At 35.0% G+C, this 16,206-nt stretch overlaps 2 protein-coding genes across 2 annotated transcripts in view; one reads left to right on the top strand and one right to left on the bottom strand.

Moving 5' to 3' along the window:
* Positions 1 to 16,206, bottom strand: part of LOC101000784 (olfactory receptor 9G9) — a 135,325-nt gene that overhangs the window by 117,158 nt on the left and 1,961 nt on the right. The gene's annotated exons all lie outside the window — the stretch shown is intronic.
* Positions 8,146 to 11,033, top strand: LOC100999028 (olfactory receptor 5R1). Its single transcript, XM_009186046.4, has one exon. It carries the CDS (start codon positions 9,445 to 9,447, stop codon positions 10,405 to 10,407), a length of 963 nt encoding a protein of 320 aa, XP_009184310.3. The 5' UTR covers positions 8,146 to 9,444; the 3' UTR covers positions 10,408 to 11,033.

Raw genomic sequence — 16,206 nt, 5'->3', positions numbered from 1 at the left:
GCCCATTTTTATCAAGTCTTGAATTAAGTGCTTCATTTTTCTCAAAGGTCTTAGAATGCACCCACCCGCACCTAAATACATAGAGGTGATATTATTTCTAAACAAAATTCCCAAAGCATTTAGTTATCAAGAAAAATGTTAGATAAATTGCAAGGAAATTAGAGAATTATTGATTAGATTCCTGTGAAGAAACAACCTCCAGTAATTAAAATAAAGAGATGTAAACAAACATGGGATACTGAGTACCTACGACCTAACCATGAAATTTTATTAGCACCTCAGTGGCTGAAGGGACTCAATGGGAATCTAGAGGTCAGTGATAGCTAGGGTGTGAGTGAGAGGTTGCCTGAAAGGAAGTGAGGACAGGGATGCCTCTACTGCCAGGCATCCCTTTAGAACTGTGACAGCCATAGTCCAAGAGCAGAGGGAGAGCAGGGCTAATGCCTCTCTCTCCTCGTCCCATCTGATCTCCTGTTACAGGTTCCAATTGGCTGCAACCTATTGAATCCAGCCATCAAGTATTCCTTAGAGATGTAGTCCATGGGAATCAGTATCTTCATGCTTAGAGAAGAGCAAGAAAGAAAAGTGTAAATTAGTAGTTATGTTTCTGGAGTTAGTCAAAGTCCCAGTTCGCTGCTGTGTGGCCTGGAGCAAAGTGCCTGGCCTTCCTAGACTTCAGTTTCCACCTCTGTAAATAGGGATAGTAATACTACTTACAGGGTTGCCAGGACTATATATTCTAATATATGGACCTCTTAGAATAGTGCTTGGCACAATATGAATGACTATAAATGAGTTTATAGTCTTATTTACAGTGAATACTATTATTAGATTGAATATTACTATAAAAGCCTGTGGTGTCCTATTCTTCACTCATAGATGACATTGAGAGAGAGAATTGTGAGAGCTCGAGGAGTCTTGGTTTCCGCATCTGTTTAAATGACCATGTTAAATTAGATGATCTTAGAAGCCCAGATAGAGAATGATGCAAATAATTAGTTGTAAGACCTACCTTAAGAAATTAAAAGCAAGGTTTAAAATACACTGTCTCATCTGATTTCAGTTGTGTTTCTGTGTGATTATACTGTACAGAAAAAACTACTTTTAAAATTGAGTAAGCCAATTTTAAAATATTTATTTTCATTTTTTATAGTCCAAGACCTATGCTAGGATGCAGGAATACAGTGGTGAGCAAATTGGACATGGTCCCTGACCTCGCAGATCTTATAATTTACTGAGAGAGACTTAAAATAAATGGCCACAAAGGACCATATAATTATGACCTGCGATTATTCCTTCCAAGAAGAGATGCATGACGCTGAGCGAACTGGAGGGGAAACCCAAAATAGTTCACTTTTCAGCAAAAGTTTCCCTGGTAAATGATGCTTAATTTGAATACCAAAGGATTGGCAAAAGGGGTGGGAGCAGGGACAACATTTAAGGAGAAAGAAAACAATATTCTCAATCTCAAAGCAGCAAGAAATTTGCAACATCAGAAGAAATGAGAAAAGCTACTGTGACTAGAATGAAAGTGAATTTGAGGGAGAGCAAGGTAGAGCTGGAGAGGAAAGTCTTAGCTCATGCAGAAGCCTGAATACAATTGCATAAAATTTCATCTTTATTCTAACAATATTTGGAAGGCATTAAAATTTTTTAAATCAATATGATTATCCAATGGGGTTTGTGTTTCAATAAATTTATTAGAGACTAATTAAAATGATATTTTACCCATTTTAGAAAAGATGAAGTTAGTTGGGATTGGAGGATGGCAATGGAGAGGGAAGGAAAAGCATGAATAAGGTGAACATCTAAGAGGTAAAAAATTAGATATCAAATTGGCGAAGTAAGGAAGACAAAGAAGTGAAGAATGAATACTAGTATATGCCTTGCCTAGTAGGATAGACAATAGGGATAAAGCACACAGGACAACGACCAAATCTGAGGTCAAGATATTGGGAACTTGACCTTGGGAATGTAGAATTTTAGTTGCTTTTGAGCCATGCAACTTAAACTCAATACTAGGTATTTCGATAGAGAGCGCCGAAGCTACAGGAAGTGGTAAGAGAGAGAAATTAATGTACGAATCACTGATAATTGAAGTTGTGGGTATGATAAAACAGTCTACAAAAATAAGGAATGGGAAAAACTAACAGTTGAACAGAGGATGCCAAATCTGCAATTAGTGAGGTAAGAGAAAAACGAAGAAAATATGGTGGCGTCACACAAGACAAGAAGTGAGACGCTGTACAACATTTCCAAATTTCAGAAGAAATTCAGCTAATAATGGACAATTTTCCATTGTATATATCAATAGTGAGACAGTGGTTAACCGGGAAAGAATTGGCCTCAGTGATCAGTGGAAAGCTGGATTTGAAAGAGCAAAGGATTATGAAAAATTGGAAGCAATAAACAACTTTTTTGAGAATTCTGACTAGCGCTACAGGTTGTGTTTTACATACACATACCTAATACATATATAATAGTTTCTCAGTTTGTAATTTGAGAAGAAACTGAATTTCACCATTAATAACAAATAATATATTTTTCAATATTGATTTAGAAAAAACATGAAATGAGTCAATAGGACTTCTTTTTTCAGGTATACTTTTTTTTAAATTTTTTTTTCATTTAATTTTTAGGTTTATGGGTATATGTGCAGGCTTGTTTTATAGGTAAACTGTGTCACAGTGATTCGTTGTAGAAATTATTTTGTCACCCAGGTACTAAGCCCAGTACCCAATAGATAATTTTTCTGATCCTCTCCCTCCTTCCACACTCCACCTTTAAGAAGGTCCCAGGGTCTGTTGTTTCCCTCCATGTGTCCCTGTGTTCTCACCATTTAGCTCCCACTTATAAGTGAGAACAGGTTGTATTTGGTTTTTTGTCCCCGTGTTAGTTTGCCAAGGATAACGGCCTCCGAAAAAGTTCCATCTATATGTCTCACATTTCCTTTATTCAGTCTACCATTGATGGACACTTAGGTTGATTCTACGTCTTTGCGATTGTGTATAGAGCTTCATGAACATATGTGTGCATGTGTCTTTTTGGTAGCAAGAAGTTCTTTTTTTTCCCAGACGGAGTCTCGCTCTGTCGCCCAGGCTGGAGTGCAGTAGCGCGACCTCTGCTCACTGCAAGCTCCACCTCCTGGGTTCATGCCATTCTCCTGCCTCAGCCTCCCAAGAAGCTGGGACTACAGTTGCCCGCCACCACGCCTGGCTAATTTTTTGTGTTTTTTAGTAGAGACGAGGTTTCACTGTGTTAGCCAGGATGGTCTCGATCTCCTGACCTTGTGATCTGCCTGCCTTGCCTCCCAAAGTGCTAGGATTACACCTCGCCTAGCCAGAAGCTCTTAATGTACTACAAAATCAATGTCTTCCAATGTTCTAAAGTGATACAAAATTTAAAAATAAAGGTGTAATCCTTTATATTGAAATATGCTTTTAGAAGACGTAGAGAGACAAATCAATCAGAAAACACAGATTCAGTGGCAAAAAAAAAAAAAAGGAATAAACAGTGAGAAAACATGATAATGAGATGAGATGCAGAATGTAGAATGATGAGTCATATATGTGTCTGTGTGCATATACATGGGTGGTGGGAGAGAGACAGATACATGAGGAAATGAATTTTGAGGAATATGTAATCATTTTCATTAAAGACAGCATAATGTACGCCAGAAAGATTTAATAAATTTTCCAGATTCACCTAGATAGAGGTTGAAACTGGTAGTAATGGTATTGGTTTTCTTGTGCTTTTGGAGTATCTTGGTTTTATTTGTGGTTCTGATTCTGTCCTACTTATTAAAACAGGTATCTTCAAACATTTACTGCCTACCTGACAGTTTACTGAACTCTTCACATACATTAACTCATTAGATACACTCAAAGACATTATAGAGAAGGTATAATTTTACTTCATTTTAAAATTGAGGTTTAGACTCAAAAAGTCACAGACCTTTTCCCAAGATCTCATAAGTTGCTCAGGATTTAAGTGCTCATCTTATTATTTCACAAAATTTGATTCTTAACAAAAATGAACTAAGTGTTACGGCTTATTATAACATTTCCAGTAGTAGATCACACAATTGCCCTCATGGATACGTATATGATTAGTATTTTTGAAGTATGAGTGTCTCAGGAACACAGGTAGTTTGAAGGATTAAAAAAAAATTTTTCAATGTAATTTGTCCAGCTCATCTCACATTGAGAGAAACACAGGAGGAAACATCAAGCTTTCAGATACCTCTAGAGGTTCAAGTTTGATCCAATGGGACCTAAGAACTAATAAATCATCTGACTAACTTCCACATGAGCTCATTGGGAGTCAAGATCACTACTAAGTGGGTAAGTCTGTATATGGAACCAATAGGCATCCCTCCACCCATGCCCCAGATCCTCATCCGAAGTCTCTCTCTTCGGTGAGCTTTAATGTTAAATGGATTCAGATTGCATCCTAATTGTGTTTCATACATTCACACTGTCTGCTTTTCCAGAACTGTCTAAAGGATATCTATTTGTATTTAAAATAATACTTCATTGGCTGGGTGCAGTGGCTCACGCCTGTAATCCCAGCAGTTTGGGAGGCCAAGGTGGGCGGATCACCTGAGGTCAAGAGTTCAAGTTCAAGGAGTCCTGCTGAGGCAGGAGAATCGCTTGAACCTAGGAGGTGGAGGTTGCAGTGAGCCGAGATCACGCCATTGCACTTCAGCATGGGCAACAAGAGCAAAACTCCAACTCAAAAAAATTAATAATAATAATAATACGTCATTAATCCTCAGTGCTGTCTCTCTCTCCCCTCCTTAGACATCCTTCTCTCTTTCTGTCTTCTTAAATGATGACATGATAAGTTGAGCAGAGAATCTCTTAGAATTTACCATGCTTTCTGCAATAGCTCCCACAAAATAAGAATTGTTACTGGATAGACAATGGAGGAGAGAGATGTGTGCAGATGTGATTTCCTGACTAAAATTCTTAGGAAGTTCATTTACCAAGAATGGCCCCTCCTTAAGTTCTGGAAATGAGATTTTTTAATAATCCATCCTTAGCCTTGGCAAACACTGAACATAAGGTAAATTTTTCCCTCCTAAATAAGAATGAATACTCACTATACATTTTTGAATCCTATAATACAACAATGTAGAAACCTGTTGGCATATCATTTACCGAATATTTCTTCTCAGGTGAAGTATTCAGCTTTAACCAGGGCTCCAATGTAATCCACATCAAACCAGTGCTTCCCAACCTTTTTCCATACCATATCATGCCATTTTTGCATGCGCTGAGTTATATAGAGGGAACACCCAATGGCACAAGATGTCCCCAGGTCTGAACACCTATAGCACACTGGTGGCGCACAGGGTGTCCCAGCAGCCTGTTGCTAAGATCTGGTGAAGAAACCAAGCTTGTTGCAGCCCTGGAACGAAGAATGCTTGACCTGAAAAAGCCCTCAACACCCTGATAAAGAACAAGGTAGAACCTGAATAGCACTAGGCAGTGAGTAAATCAGAAAATGTCTTGATTGATAGGGCAGTGGAAAGGCAAGAGGAGGTCTCCATTAAGCTTTTGCTTTTACGCTATTGGATATATTTTTCTGTGCAAAGCATTGCCATTCTATTAGGTGCCAAAGTGTTTAAAACCTCAGAGATATGTCCTTAATTCTTAAGAAGCAAGGCAAGGCCTTCAAGAATTAGTGTTTCAGAGAGAGATTTAATTCATTTTGCAACTGAGTTTTGAGAATCTAAATGGGCAAATACAACCTACGGAGACTTGAAGAGAGCAAAATAAATAAAACTGCTTAATTTTAAAGAACTAGCCAACTATCAGAACGGCCTAAAAAAGACAATTGCTAATTAATTTTGGTACTCACCAAAATAGTTAGAAAAAGCAATGTTTTTATTTTCAACATGTATAGTTAAGTGAGTATCTAAAATTTTCAACCAATAGTTTAGGTATTAAGATATAATTTTTCAATGCTGTGAATATTGGCAGTTAAAATTAAATACAGATTTAAATGAATGCCTAAAATTAAATGTATCTTAATATAAAATTAGCATAACCTATATTTTTCTAATTTTGATGAGTGATGATTAAATAGAAATTTAACTTGTAGTTGAAAGTTGTCTTATCAATCAGATGGGGGTCATATTAATGGTGTCTTGATAAAAAGGATTATCCAAATGCTCAAGTCTCTTAGAATCCAGGATATTTTTTATACCTGGGGGCAAGAGATAATAAGATTCCAGATGGATGAAAAGTATGCCTTGTGTTATAACATGGGAGAAGGAATGATTTTGAAAATAGAAGACAAAAGGGAACCAAGAGCACAGGTACTTTCTCAGTCAAATCATTTTCAGAAAAAGGGACATATAGAAATAAAGGAACTGAAGATTGACTTTCTTAAGACTGTTTTCATGCAGTTGGGATTTCACTGGCATGGTGGAGTGGTGTACTCAAACTAAATCACAGGTTAGGCAAACAAATCCCAAAAAGAAATTTTGAAAATATTTCCAAAAATATTTTAGATAATATTTTCGAAAATTCTGAAAATATATCTGAACTCTGGTTGCCATTCCAAAAATCAAATTTGTTCTTTAGATTATTGGTTATCAAACATGGCTGTATATTAGAATCACTTGGGTCTCGGTGCCTCCAAGATGTTCTGAATAAATAGTATTGGATGCCCCGGCATTGGCATGTAAAGAGTTCTAGATGATTCCAATGTGCAGTAAAGTTTGAGGCAAAACTTGCTTTAGGAAGATGAAGTGAAGAAAGAAACACTAGTGCTTATGAAAGAACTCTTCGCTTGAAATATGGAATTGATTTTAGATTTCCCCTAAAATAGATAAAGATATGAAAATGACTAAATGGGTGGTGAGACTTTGGGATGGTGATTACTTAAAAAAACAAACAAGAAAAAACTCAGACAAATGAATTGGAGGCTATGAAGAAAAACAGCTTTTAAAAACTTACAGGAATTATAAAATAATGTAGAGAGTTGTAACATAGGTGCAAAATCATAAATGCTGTATTTTATGAGCACTGTAACAGATTTTTGTAAGTAATTTTATTTCTATGTGATTTTTAAGTTTATTGAATTTGGAATTTAAACTCCAGTTTAATATGCAACTTCGCTGTTGACTTTGTTTTTCTACCATAATGTGGTGTATGTATCTACTTAAACTTAAATATTCTGTGTTACTTAATAGCACATGTCCACCATAGTTAACATTCTTACTCATACATCTATTTTCTAATGTGGCGTGCTCTCATTTGGTATGACATGTACTTGGAACCGCCACAAATCTCGAAGTTATATAAAAGCAGTAACACAGAAAGTGCTAACATATAGATGGACTTCATTAAGTAAAAAATAAAACAGATGATACTCTTTCCCTGACACTATTTTTCAGTGAAAGTGGTCTATTTACTTTTGCATTGTGGGACAGCCTTATAATTATCCTCAATCAGGGTTCAGATTATAACTTCACAGCTAGAATTGACATAAAATCCTTTGTGAAAAAAATTGAACATGTACAAGTCCCATATGTAAGTCAGATAATTCTGGCTTCTGAATATTCATAAATGAAACAGTTATTTACTGAGAATAGCAATATATATGTGTGTATATATGTTTGTATATTTGTATATGTCTCTGTATATGTATGTGTATGCGTGTGTATGTGTGTGTATATATATGTTTTAGGAGCCTTCTATTTTACTTTGACGTAGTATATGAGAAACTTTGCAATCTTTGGAAAACTACAGTTTTCATGTTTGTCTTCTCTAAGCTTTAAACATTTAGTTTGACATTTTAGCCTTGTTCTTTCATCCCTGTGATTAAAGCTTAAGGAACAAACCACTACACTTGGGCAGCATAAGAGTGATTAGAAATATGGGCGGATCACGAGGTCAGGAGATCGAGACCCATCCTGGCTAACACAGTGAAACCCTGTCACTACTAACAATACAAAAAAAAAAAAAAAAAATTAGCCGAGCGTGGCGATGGGCACCTGTAGTCCCAGCTACGCGGGAGGCTGAGGCAGGAGAATGGTGTGAACCCAGGAGGCGAAGCTTGCAGTAAGCCGAGATTGTGCCACTGCACTCCGGCCAGGGCGACAGAGCGAGACTCAGTCTCAAAAAAAAAAAAAAAGGAAAGAAATATAGACTCTACTGTCAGTTATAACAGTCACACTAATAGTCTGTGACCATTACCAGAAACTCGGATTTTTCCAACGTTTATAAGGAGATATGGGTGACAGCCTTCCTCATAGGGTAAGCAAGAGACTATCAAGTTAATTCATGCAATGCACTCAGAATATCTGATAAGGACATCACTCAATTGTGATAGATAAAATAATAGTACTAATCAATGGAATGTGAAAGACAAAGTGGTTAGATACGATGATCTCTCAAAACTAAAGTTTAAATAGACTAATACTGGACTGAACAAGATGAATCCTCTTTTTTTCAGGGCTGGTAGAAATACAAGTAATTTTAATTATCCTACAAGATGTATCAGAAACTCCACCCACCAGTATATGTTTCCATAAAACTTTTTACAACTGAGTATTTCCTTAGAATATGTTTCTAAAAGTATAACCAACTAGAGTAAGTGCCTTGGATATTTTAAGCCCTAGATATATATTGACACATTTGTGGAGGAACTTATTTATCTACATGGGATTTAACTATGATAAACTACTTAATTGTGTTAAGTCTTTGATCAATACACTTCCAAATATGTTAACTTTTGATAAACTACTTGATTTGTGTTAACTCTGGGTAACACACTTTTAAATATGTTAAATTTTGAATTGGAAAAATAATGTGTTTTTTAAATTCATATGTAAATAAAATTTTATGTTTTCTCATATTTATCATCAAATTTCTTTCAATTTCTATAGCATAAATTACTTATTCTATATAAGTATAGGAAGGAATATAGCAAATTGAATAATTCATAGCCACTCTAACATTATTTTGATCTATTTTTGATATATTTTATGGAAGCAAGCACAAAACTGGAAAAATAAGGAAATATAAATGTGGTCACATCTATAAATTCAATATTTTCATGTTGTTATAATTATATAAGCATGGAAAAAATATAAGATTTTTAATGGCAGGTAAAACGTTGAAATATTGGTGTCAGTTGTCACAAGTGGTTTCATCCTACATAATTTTAACCAACATTCTCTCTTATTTTCTAAAATTACAAAGCAAAATATTTCTTAAGAATACTATTCTGCAAGTAAAAGACTCCCCTCCCTCAGGCAAGACTGGCCTCTGTCGTTAGAGAGGTAAGATGCATGTTTTTGCCTACATGATGATATGATTCAAGGCAAGAAGGCAACAATGATCGCCTTTACCCAACACTGACAGGGAACATGAGAAGTATCATTTTTATTCTTCAACCGCAACAAATCTACAAAACCTGTTAGGATAAATGGCTGAAGTTAATATCACTTATGTCACTGAATTCATTCTCAAAGGAATTACCAACTGGCCAGAGCTTCAGGCCCCGTGCTTTGGGGTGTTTTTAGTTATCTATCTAGTCACAGTGCTGGGCAATCTTGGGTTGATTACCTTAATCAAGATTGATACTCAACTCCACACACCTATGTACTATTTCCTCAGCCACCTGGCCTTTGTTGACCTTTGTTACTCCTCTGCTATAACACCGAAGATGATGGTGAATTTTGTTGTGGAACGCAACACCATTCTTTTCCATGCTTGTGCAACCCAACTGGGTTGTTTTCTCACCTTCATGATCACTGAATGTTTCCTTCTAGCCTCCATGGCCTACGATCGCTATGTCGCCATCTGTAGTCCCCTGCATTATTCAACACTGATGTCAAGAAGAGTCTGCATTCAACTGGTGGCAGTTCCATATATATACAGCTTCCTGGTCGCCCTCTTCCACACCATTATCACTTTTCATCTGACTTACTGTGGCCCAAACATAATTAACCATTTCTATTGTGATGACCTCCCCCTCTTAGCTCTGTCCTGCTCAGACACACACATGAAGGAAATTCTGATTTTTGCCTTTGCTGGCTTTGATATGATCTGTTCCTCTTCCATTGTCCTCACCTCCTACATCTTTATTATTGCCGCCATCCTAAGGATCCGCTCTACTCAGGGGCGACACAAAGCCATTTCCACCTGTGGTTCCCATATGGTGACTGTCACTATTTTCTATGGCACACTGATCTTTATGTACCTACAGCCCAAATCAAATCACTCCTTGGACACAGACAAGATGGCTTCTGTATTTTACACAGTGCTGATCCCCATGTTAAACCCCCTAATCTACAGTCTAAGGAACAAAGAAGTGAAAGATGCCTCAAAGAAAGCCTTGGATAAATGTTGTGAAAACTTACAGATATTAAAATTTTTAAAAAAATAATAAAACTTTATTAAACAGAAGCAGGAAATAAATCAAAGTTTTTCTTGTCATTATTTCCCAATGAACTGAAAATGTAGCTGTTACTTTAATAGACCCTGATGTTTTCCACAAGAGCCAGGCAGATCATGAAAAATCAGTATGAATCAAAGCATCCAAATTCAGGCAATCACAGTCTTGGCAGACCACTGAAATCATGTTCAAATACAAACAGAGACACACTCATATATGCAAACACTCACAGGTGTATTTAAAGCAAAGACAGTAGCATGTTTTTGTTAAGAGTTTGGGATGCTGAAACAAGACTGAGTTTGAGCACTATTTCCTTCATATTAGCTCTGCAACCTTGGAAAATTGAGCTAAATTTTGTGTGACTTTGTTTCCAAGTTTAGGAAATAATAGAATAATAGGACCTAACTCATTGCTCTTTTTGTAAAGGATTTTACAGGTTAATATTTATGAAATGCTTAGAAAAGTATCTAGCAATAATAAGTGTTTTGGAAGCCTTAGGTATATAAATGTTTGTTATATAAAGTTAGAAATGAATTTATTTGGCCTGGCACAGTGGCTCACACCTGTAGTACCAGCACTTCAGGAGTCAAGGGTGGGAGGACTGCTTGAGCCCAGGAGTTCAAGACCAACCTGGGCAACATAGTGAGAAGTTGTCTCTCTCTCAGAGAAAAAAAAAAAAAAACAAAAAAACCAACTATTAAAAAATAAATTCATTACGGTCTCCAAGGCTAATAGGTAGTCCTACTTACCACAATCAAATAAACATACGATATGTGTGAAGTTTCATCTCTAAATTGAAGGTCACATAACTAGCAATATGAAAATTCTAAATGCAAATTTAGGTCTATCTGAATTTTTTGTTAACACTGTGGGTGTTAAGAATGAGGTTAATTGGATTTAAATGTGTCATCATCATCAGATTTTTAAAAATACAATTGGAAAAACACGTTTTATAAGAAATAACTTTTTAAAATAAACACCTTCATTGTATTTGTTCAATTAGAAATTGCCCTATGTTATTATGTAATTTATTTGTGGCTGTTATTTATTCAGTCACCCTTGTAGATGACATATGATTAAAAAGCAGTGATATGGTATATTTTTATTATTTTAATATTTCAGAAAAAGTAGTTTAAAATTATCCTATAGTTTTTCAATTTCACAAGAAGATTATGATACTTGCAGCCTTTTTATAAAATAGTTTGAAGTTTGCAATGTACTGTGATTATTTCCTCTTCTGTACTTTCTTTGTAAATGACTCAGATATGCTACCATGAGGTGCTTTCAGAACCTTGTGAGTGGAATGAATTACCTGGCCTTTAAAACAGGTTTAACAGAGAAACTTGGTTTTTCTACTCTCCACGCTTTGTCTTTTGAGTGTATATTTATATGGATGGGTATACACAACATTCTCACATATGAGAGCCATGACAAATAAAAGAGTAATAGACAGTCTCTTTTTACAGGTAGTGAGATTCGGATCTATAAATCCTGAAAACTCACTTGGAGAACAATGGTCTTCTGTGGTTTCACTGCACCTGCCTACTTCATAGAATTATTTACTGCAGCAATGTTTAAACATTAATTGAATTCTTCATGTCTTTACAGAGTTATAATTCTCTACTATTAACAATCACATATTGAGACAAACCTAGGTTTTCTAAGGGAAATGAGCTAAGAAATTCAACTTTACTCAATAGACATACTTTTTTGTTTATTCTTGAGCAGACACACACAGTTCTGTGCCGCCTGTAAGACTACCAACTGAAAATTGCTCCAGGTTGCTGGGTTCATCTCCTAAAACACCAGCCCTTCAGCCAAAACATTGAAATAAACGCTATTCAGTATCCAGGCATATTTAAACTAATATTTGTATATGTCATCTTTGTTTGTGATCTCTATGATGTTTCTGTATCCGGGAATAGAACACAGAGGCTGACAAAAAATATAGGTCTTTAGCCATGTCTAAGATCAGTGGAGAACGTGCTTGATTCCAGAAAGATTTGGCCCCAGATTTGAGTTTTGATACTTCTAGTGTACAATATGTAAAGCTCAAAGTACTTATAAAACAAGAAACATGCTTATTCCACAAGCTGCAATATGAGCATGTAGTAGAAACATGTGTGAAGACCTTGGCATGATGGCTGGCACCTAAAAGAGCCTTGGTAAATATCAGCTTTATCATTATTGGTGAACAGCCCTTAATACATTTTATTGTAAACAAAATTTTTATATAATTTATTTTTGTATCTACAACTGATTAGTGGTCCACCTTGAATAAATACTCGTCTCCATTCAATGTTACAAAAATTAGCTGAGGCAATTCATCTTCAACTCTTCACCCAGAATTTGATACAAGAACAGCACTCAGTAGATGGTAGCTCACTTGCACTTTGAAAAATTAGGAGCTCAGTAAATTCGTAATTTATTAATCTAGTCTTTGTTTAATTAAACAAAAGTGGTTTTATTTTTTAAAAATGCATATTTTAAGTAACAGGTATGAAGGAACCTAAAAAAATTATTTTAAAATATGTCTATCAATTAAATTTATTTTAAAATACCACAATAAAAGAGCTCCTTAACTTTTATATATTTTCTTTTTGTTGATTTTAAAATAAAGAATGTCATATTGCCAGCTATCTCAAACTTTATTACCTTATTATCCAAGGCCAAATAAAAGAAATAATTGGTATAATAACAATGTCAATTGTATGTCAATACATTGAATTACAATGTCAATTCATATGTAAATAAAATTTTATGTTTCCTCATATTTCTCATCAAATGTCTTTTGATTTTTATAGCACAAATTACTTATCCTATATAAGTGTGGGAAGGAATATAACAAACTGAATAGTTCATAGCAGCTCTAAAATTATTTTGATCTATTTTTGATATATTTTATGGAAGCATGCACAAAACCAAAAAATAAGGAAATATAAATGTGGTCACATCTATAAATTCAATATTTTCATGCTGTTGTAATTATATATGCATGGAAAATATGTAGATTTTTAATGGCAGCAAAAACGTTGAAATATTAGTGTCAGTGGTCACAAGCAGTTTCATACTACATAATTTTAACCAACATCCTCTCTTATTTTCTAAAATTACAAAGCAAAATATTTCTTAAGAAGACTATTCTTAAGAAATACACACCGTATGTATAATACACACCATACGTGAAGTACCAGCTGTGCACTAGGAACTTTGCAAAACTCTTTATATTTATAATGTAATTTAATCTTCACAATCAGTCCAAGAGATAGAAACTACAAGCGCATTTTGAAGATGAGGAAACTAGGTACAAAATGGGAAATAATTTACCAATAACAACAGCTGATTTTCACAAAAGCTAAAATTGTTAGTCAAACTGTTTGAAGAGTCCAGTTACTAATCACATGCTTATATAGAGCAGGCAGCTAATTATAATGGTGTGAAATGGCTCTAGTGATCTAAATGGATATGGAATTCATGGTAACTCTGCTAGTGCTATCCTTCCCAGTAGAATGCAGAGAAAGTAGAGCGCCAAGGAAATTATCCAGTCTTAAAAATCAAGAAAAGTATCCTTTCTATTAAACTTTGACATTCTTTCCAGATAATCTATGCAGCAAATTTGAAATGTAAGATAACAGATGTTGAACTATTTTAATATAATTCAAATATCATACATGATTTAAATAAAACAGCTATTTCCCAATACTGTTTATTTCATTATTGATGAAGTTGTGTTGTTCAGAGAGGAGTAAGATTCTCTCTCTCTCTCCTTTTCTTTTACAATTCAATGACATAACATTTACCAAATGCATTTTATGTGGAAACTACAGAGAACGACACAGTGGATGAAACATACCCTGAGTGATTTTGAGCAGCCATACTACGGAATTTGGCTGTCATTTACCACCAATGTGACTCTAGATATGACACAACTCAAGAGTCCTGGGTTTTGCCTCTGTCTAGGGATTTTTAGGTTATTTGATAGCCAAGCATAACTTTTCTATAATTCTCTTCAGTGCGATTTTTACCTCCTGATTTCTTAAGCTATAGATCAGTGGGTTTAACACAGGAATCACTACCACATTAAACACAGAAGCAACTTTATCCATATTCAGGGAATGGCTTGACTTGGGCTGCAGGTATGTAAAAATGATTGTATGTCCCTCTAACGTCCACTAATGACCCATAAGTGAATGCTACTAATGATTTAACCTAGATTTTGAAGTCTACTTCTAATATCCTCTATCCTTATTACAGCCTCAAACCACAGCTCTGGATTGTTACCCTCTAACTGTTATCTTCCCAGCAGTTTTGCCACCCTCTATCAATATGGCACCTTGGGGGTACTTTCTAACATGCAAATCTTAGCTTGCTGTTTCCCATTAGCTTCAGACTAGAGCTCAAACTTAACCTGATTTATTAAATCTTTCCTAAATAAGCCCTTCTTTGTAAATTAGTTTCCTTTCTTGCAATTTCTGTTATGCAATCCCCGTGCACCAACCATGTTGCATACCATCCGTTTCTCAGATGTGACCATGAGTTTTTAACATAGTTTGGCCAGAATACTCCTTCCTTTGTATCTTTGTTTCCTCTGGCTGGCTACTATCTTTCCACTTACCATATCTGAGGTGAAATTTTACTTCATTCTAGAGATGTTTTATTATTTCCCAATTATTACCTCCAACAAGCTAGTCACCTGTTTGTAAGCTACTTTAAATTTTTTAATTCTTGATAAATAAAGATCTGTATTTTCCCCAATACTTCGCAGGACTCAGCAATTAGTAGACACTTTAAATAACAGTAGAATAAACGAACAAATGAATACAAAGTTTGTTACCTGAAACCCCATTTTTCTACCTCAATTACCTTGATTTCTCTCCCACTACATCTTGCTTTTGAGTAATGCACAACCACCAAAAAGAGTTTAATGTATCTTTAGGCAAATTCTGTGAATGTCAACAATACTTAACATTACTTAAGTGTTGTGAATATACTGTGTCTAATCTGTTGGTCTCTCTAGAATATTCTCATTGAATTACATCATTTTTAGCAATTCTGAACGAAAAACACAACGATGTTTCACAAACATGAGCAATTATGCTATGGTTGATCTTTGGGGACCCAATTTGTTTAAAAGGCAAAAAATAACCACTTAAAGGGCAGGTTACTATCCTGAACCAAAGTATAATAAAGTCTTAATAATGAATAGCAAAGGTTAAACATATGGGAAACAACTCAATGTTTTGATTTACTTTTTATATTTTTAGATTTCATGAAATTTATAAATTTTAGTAAGTAGTCCTGGTATACACTCAATCAAAGTTAGTTAACTTGCAGTTGAGCTTTGCAAGGCTACAAAGTAATGATTTGGATTGCACCAAAGATCCACCCTTATATCTGAAACTCAATAACCTGTTGAGCAGTAAGTAATAATCCATAAATTCCTTATTGTCCTGGAGGCATATTTAGTTCAATCTCTGAAAATTATTGTCTGAACGTTGTGTTCAAACTGTTCAAAACTTTAAAACTTCACTGTATTTCCTAAAGTCTTTTGAAAAGCATTTAAAATCATGAAAATAACAAAGAAATTAACATTTCATCTCTTCAAGCCTGTAACGCACTGTTCATCTGCGTTCCACACACCCATATAGATGTAGAATGATAAATTGAAAGCCATATACATAAAAAACATCATAGGAAATCACTTATTTTTACCAAAGGAAAAAAAGGAAGAAAAAGTCTTATTGAATGCGATTTTTTTCCTTAGAATCATCGTTCTGATTTTTCATAATA

This window comes from Papio anubis, chromosome 12 (assembly GCF_008728515.1).
Source record: "Papio anubis isolate 15944 chromosome 12, Panubis1.0, whole genome shotgun sequence".
Taxonomy (NCBI): Eukaryota; Metazoa; Chordata; class Mammalia; order Primates; family Cercopithecidae; genus Papio; species Papio anubis.
The sequence above is the reverse complement of the archived record's forward strand: the minus strand, read 5'-3'. Positions and strand labels throughout refer to the sequence as shown.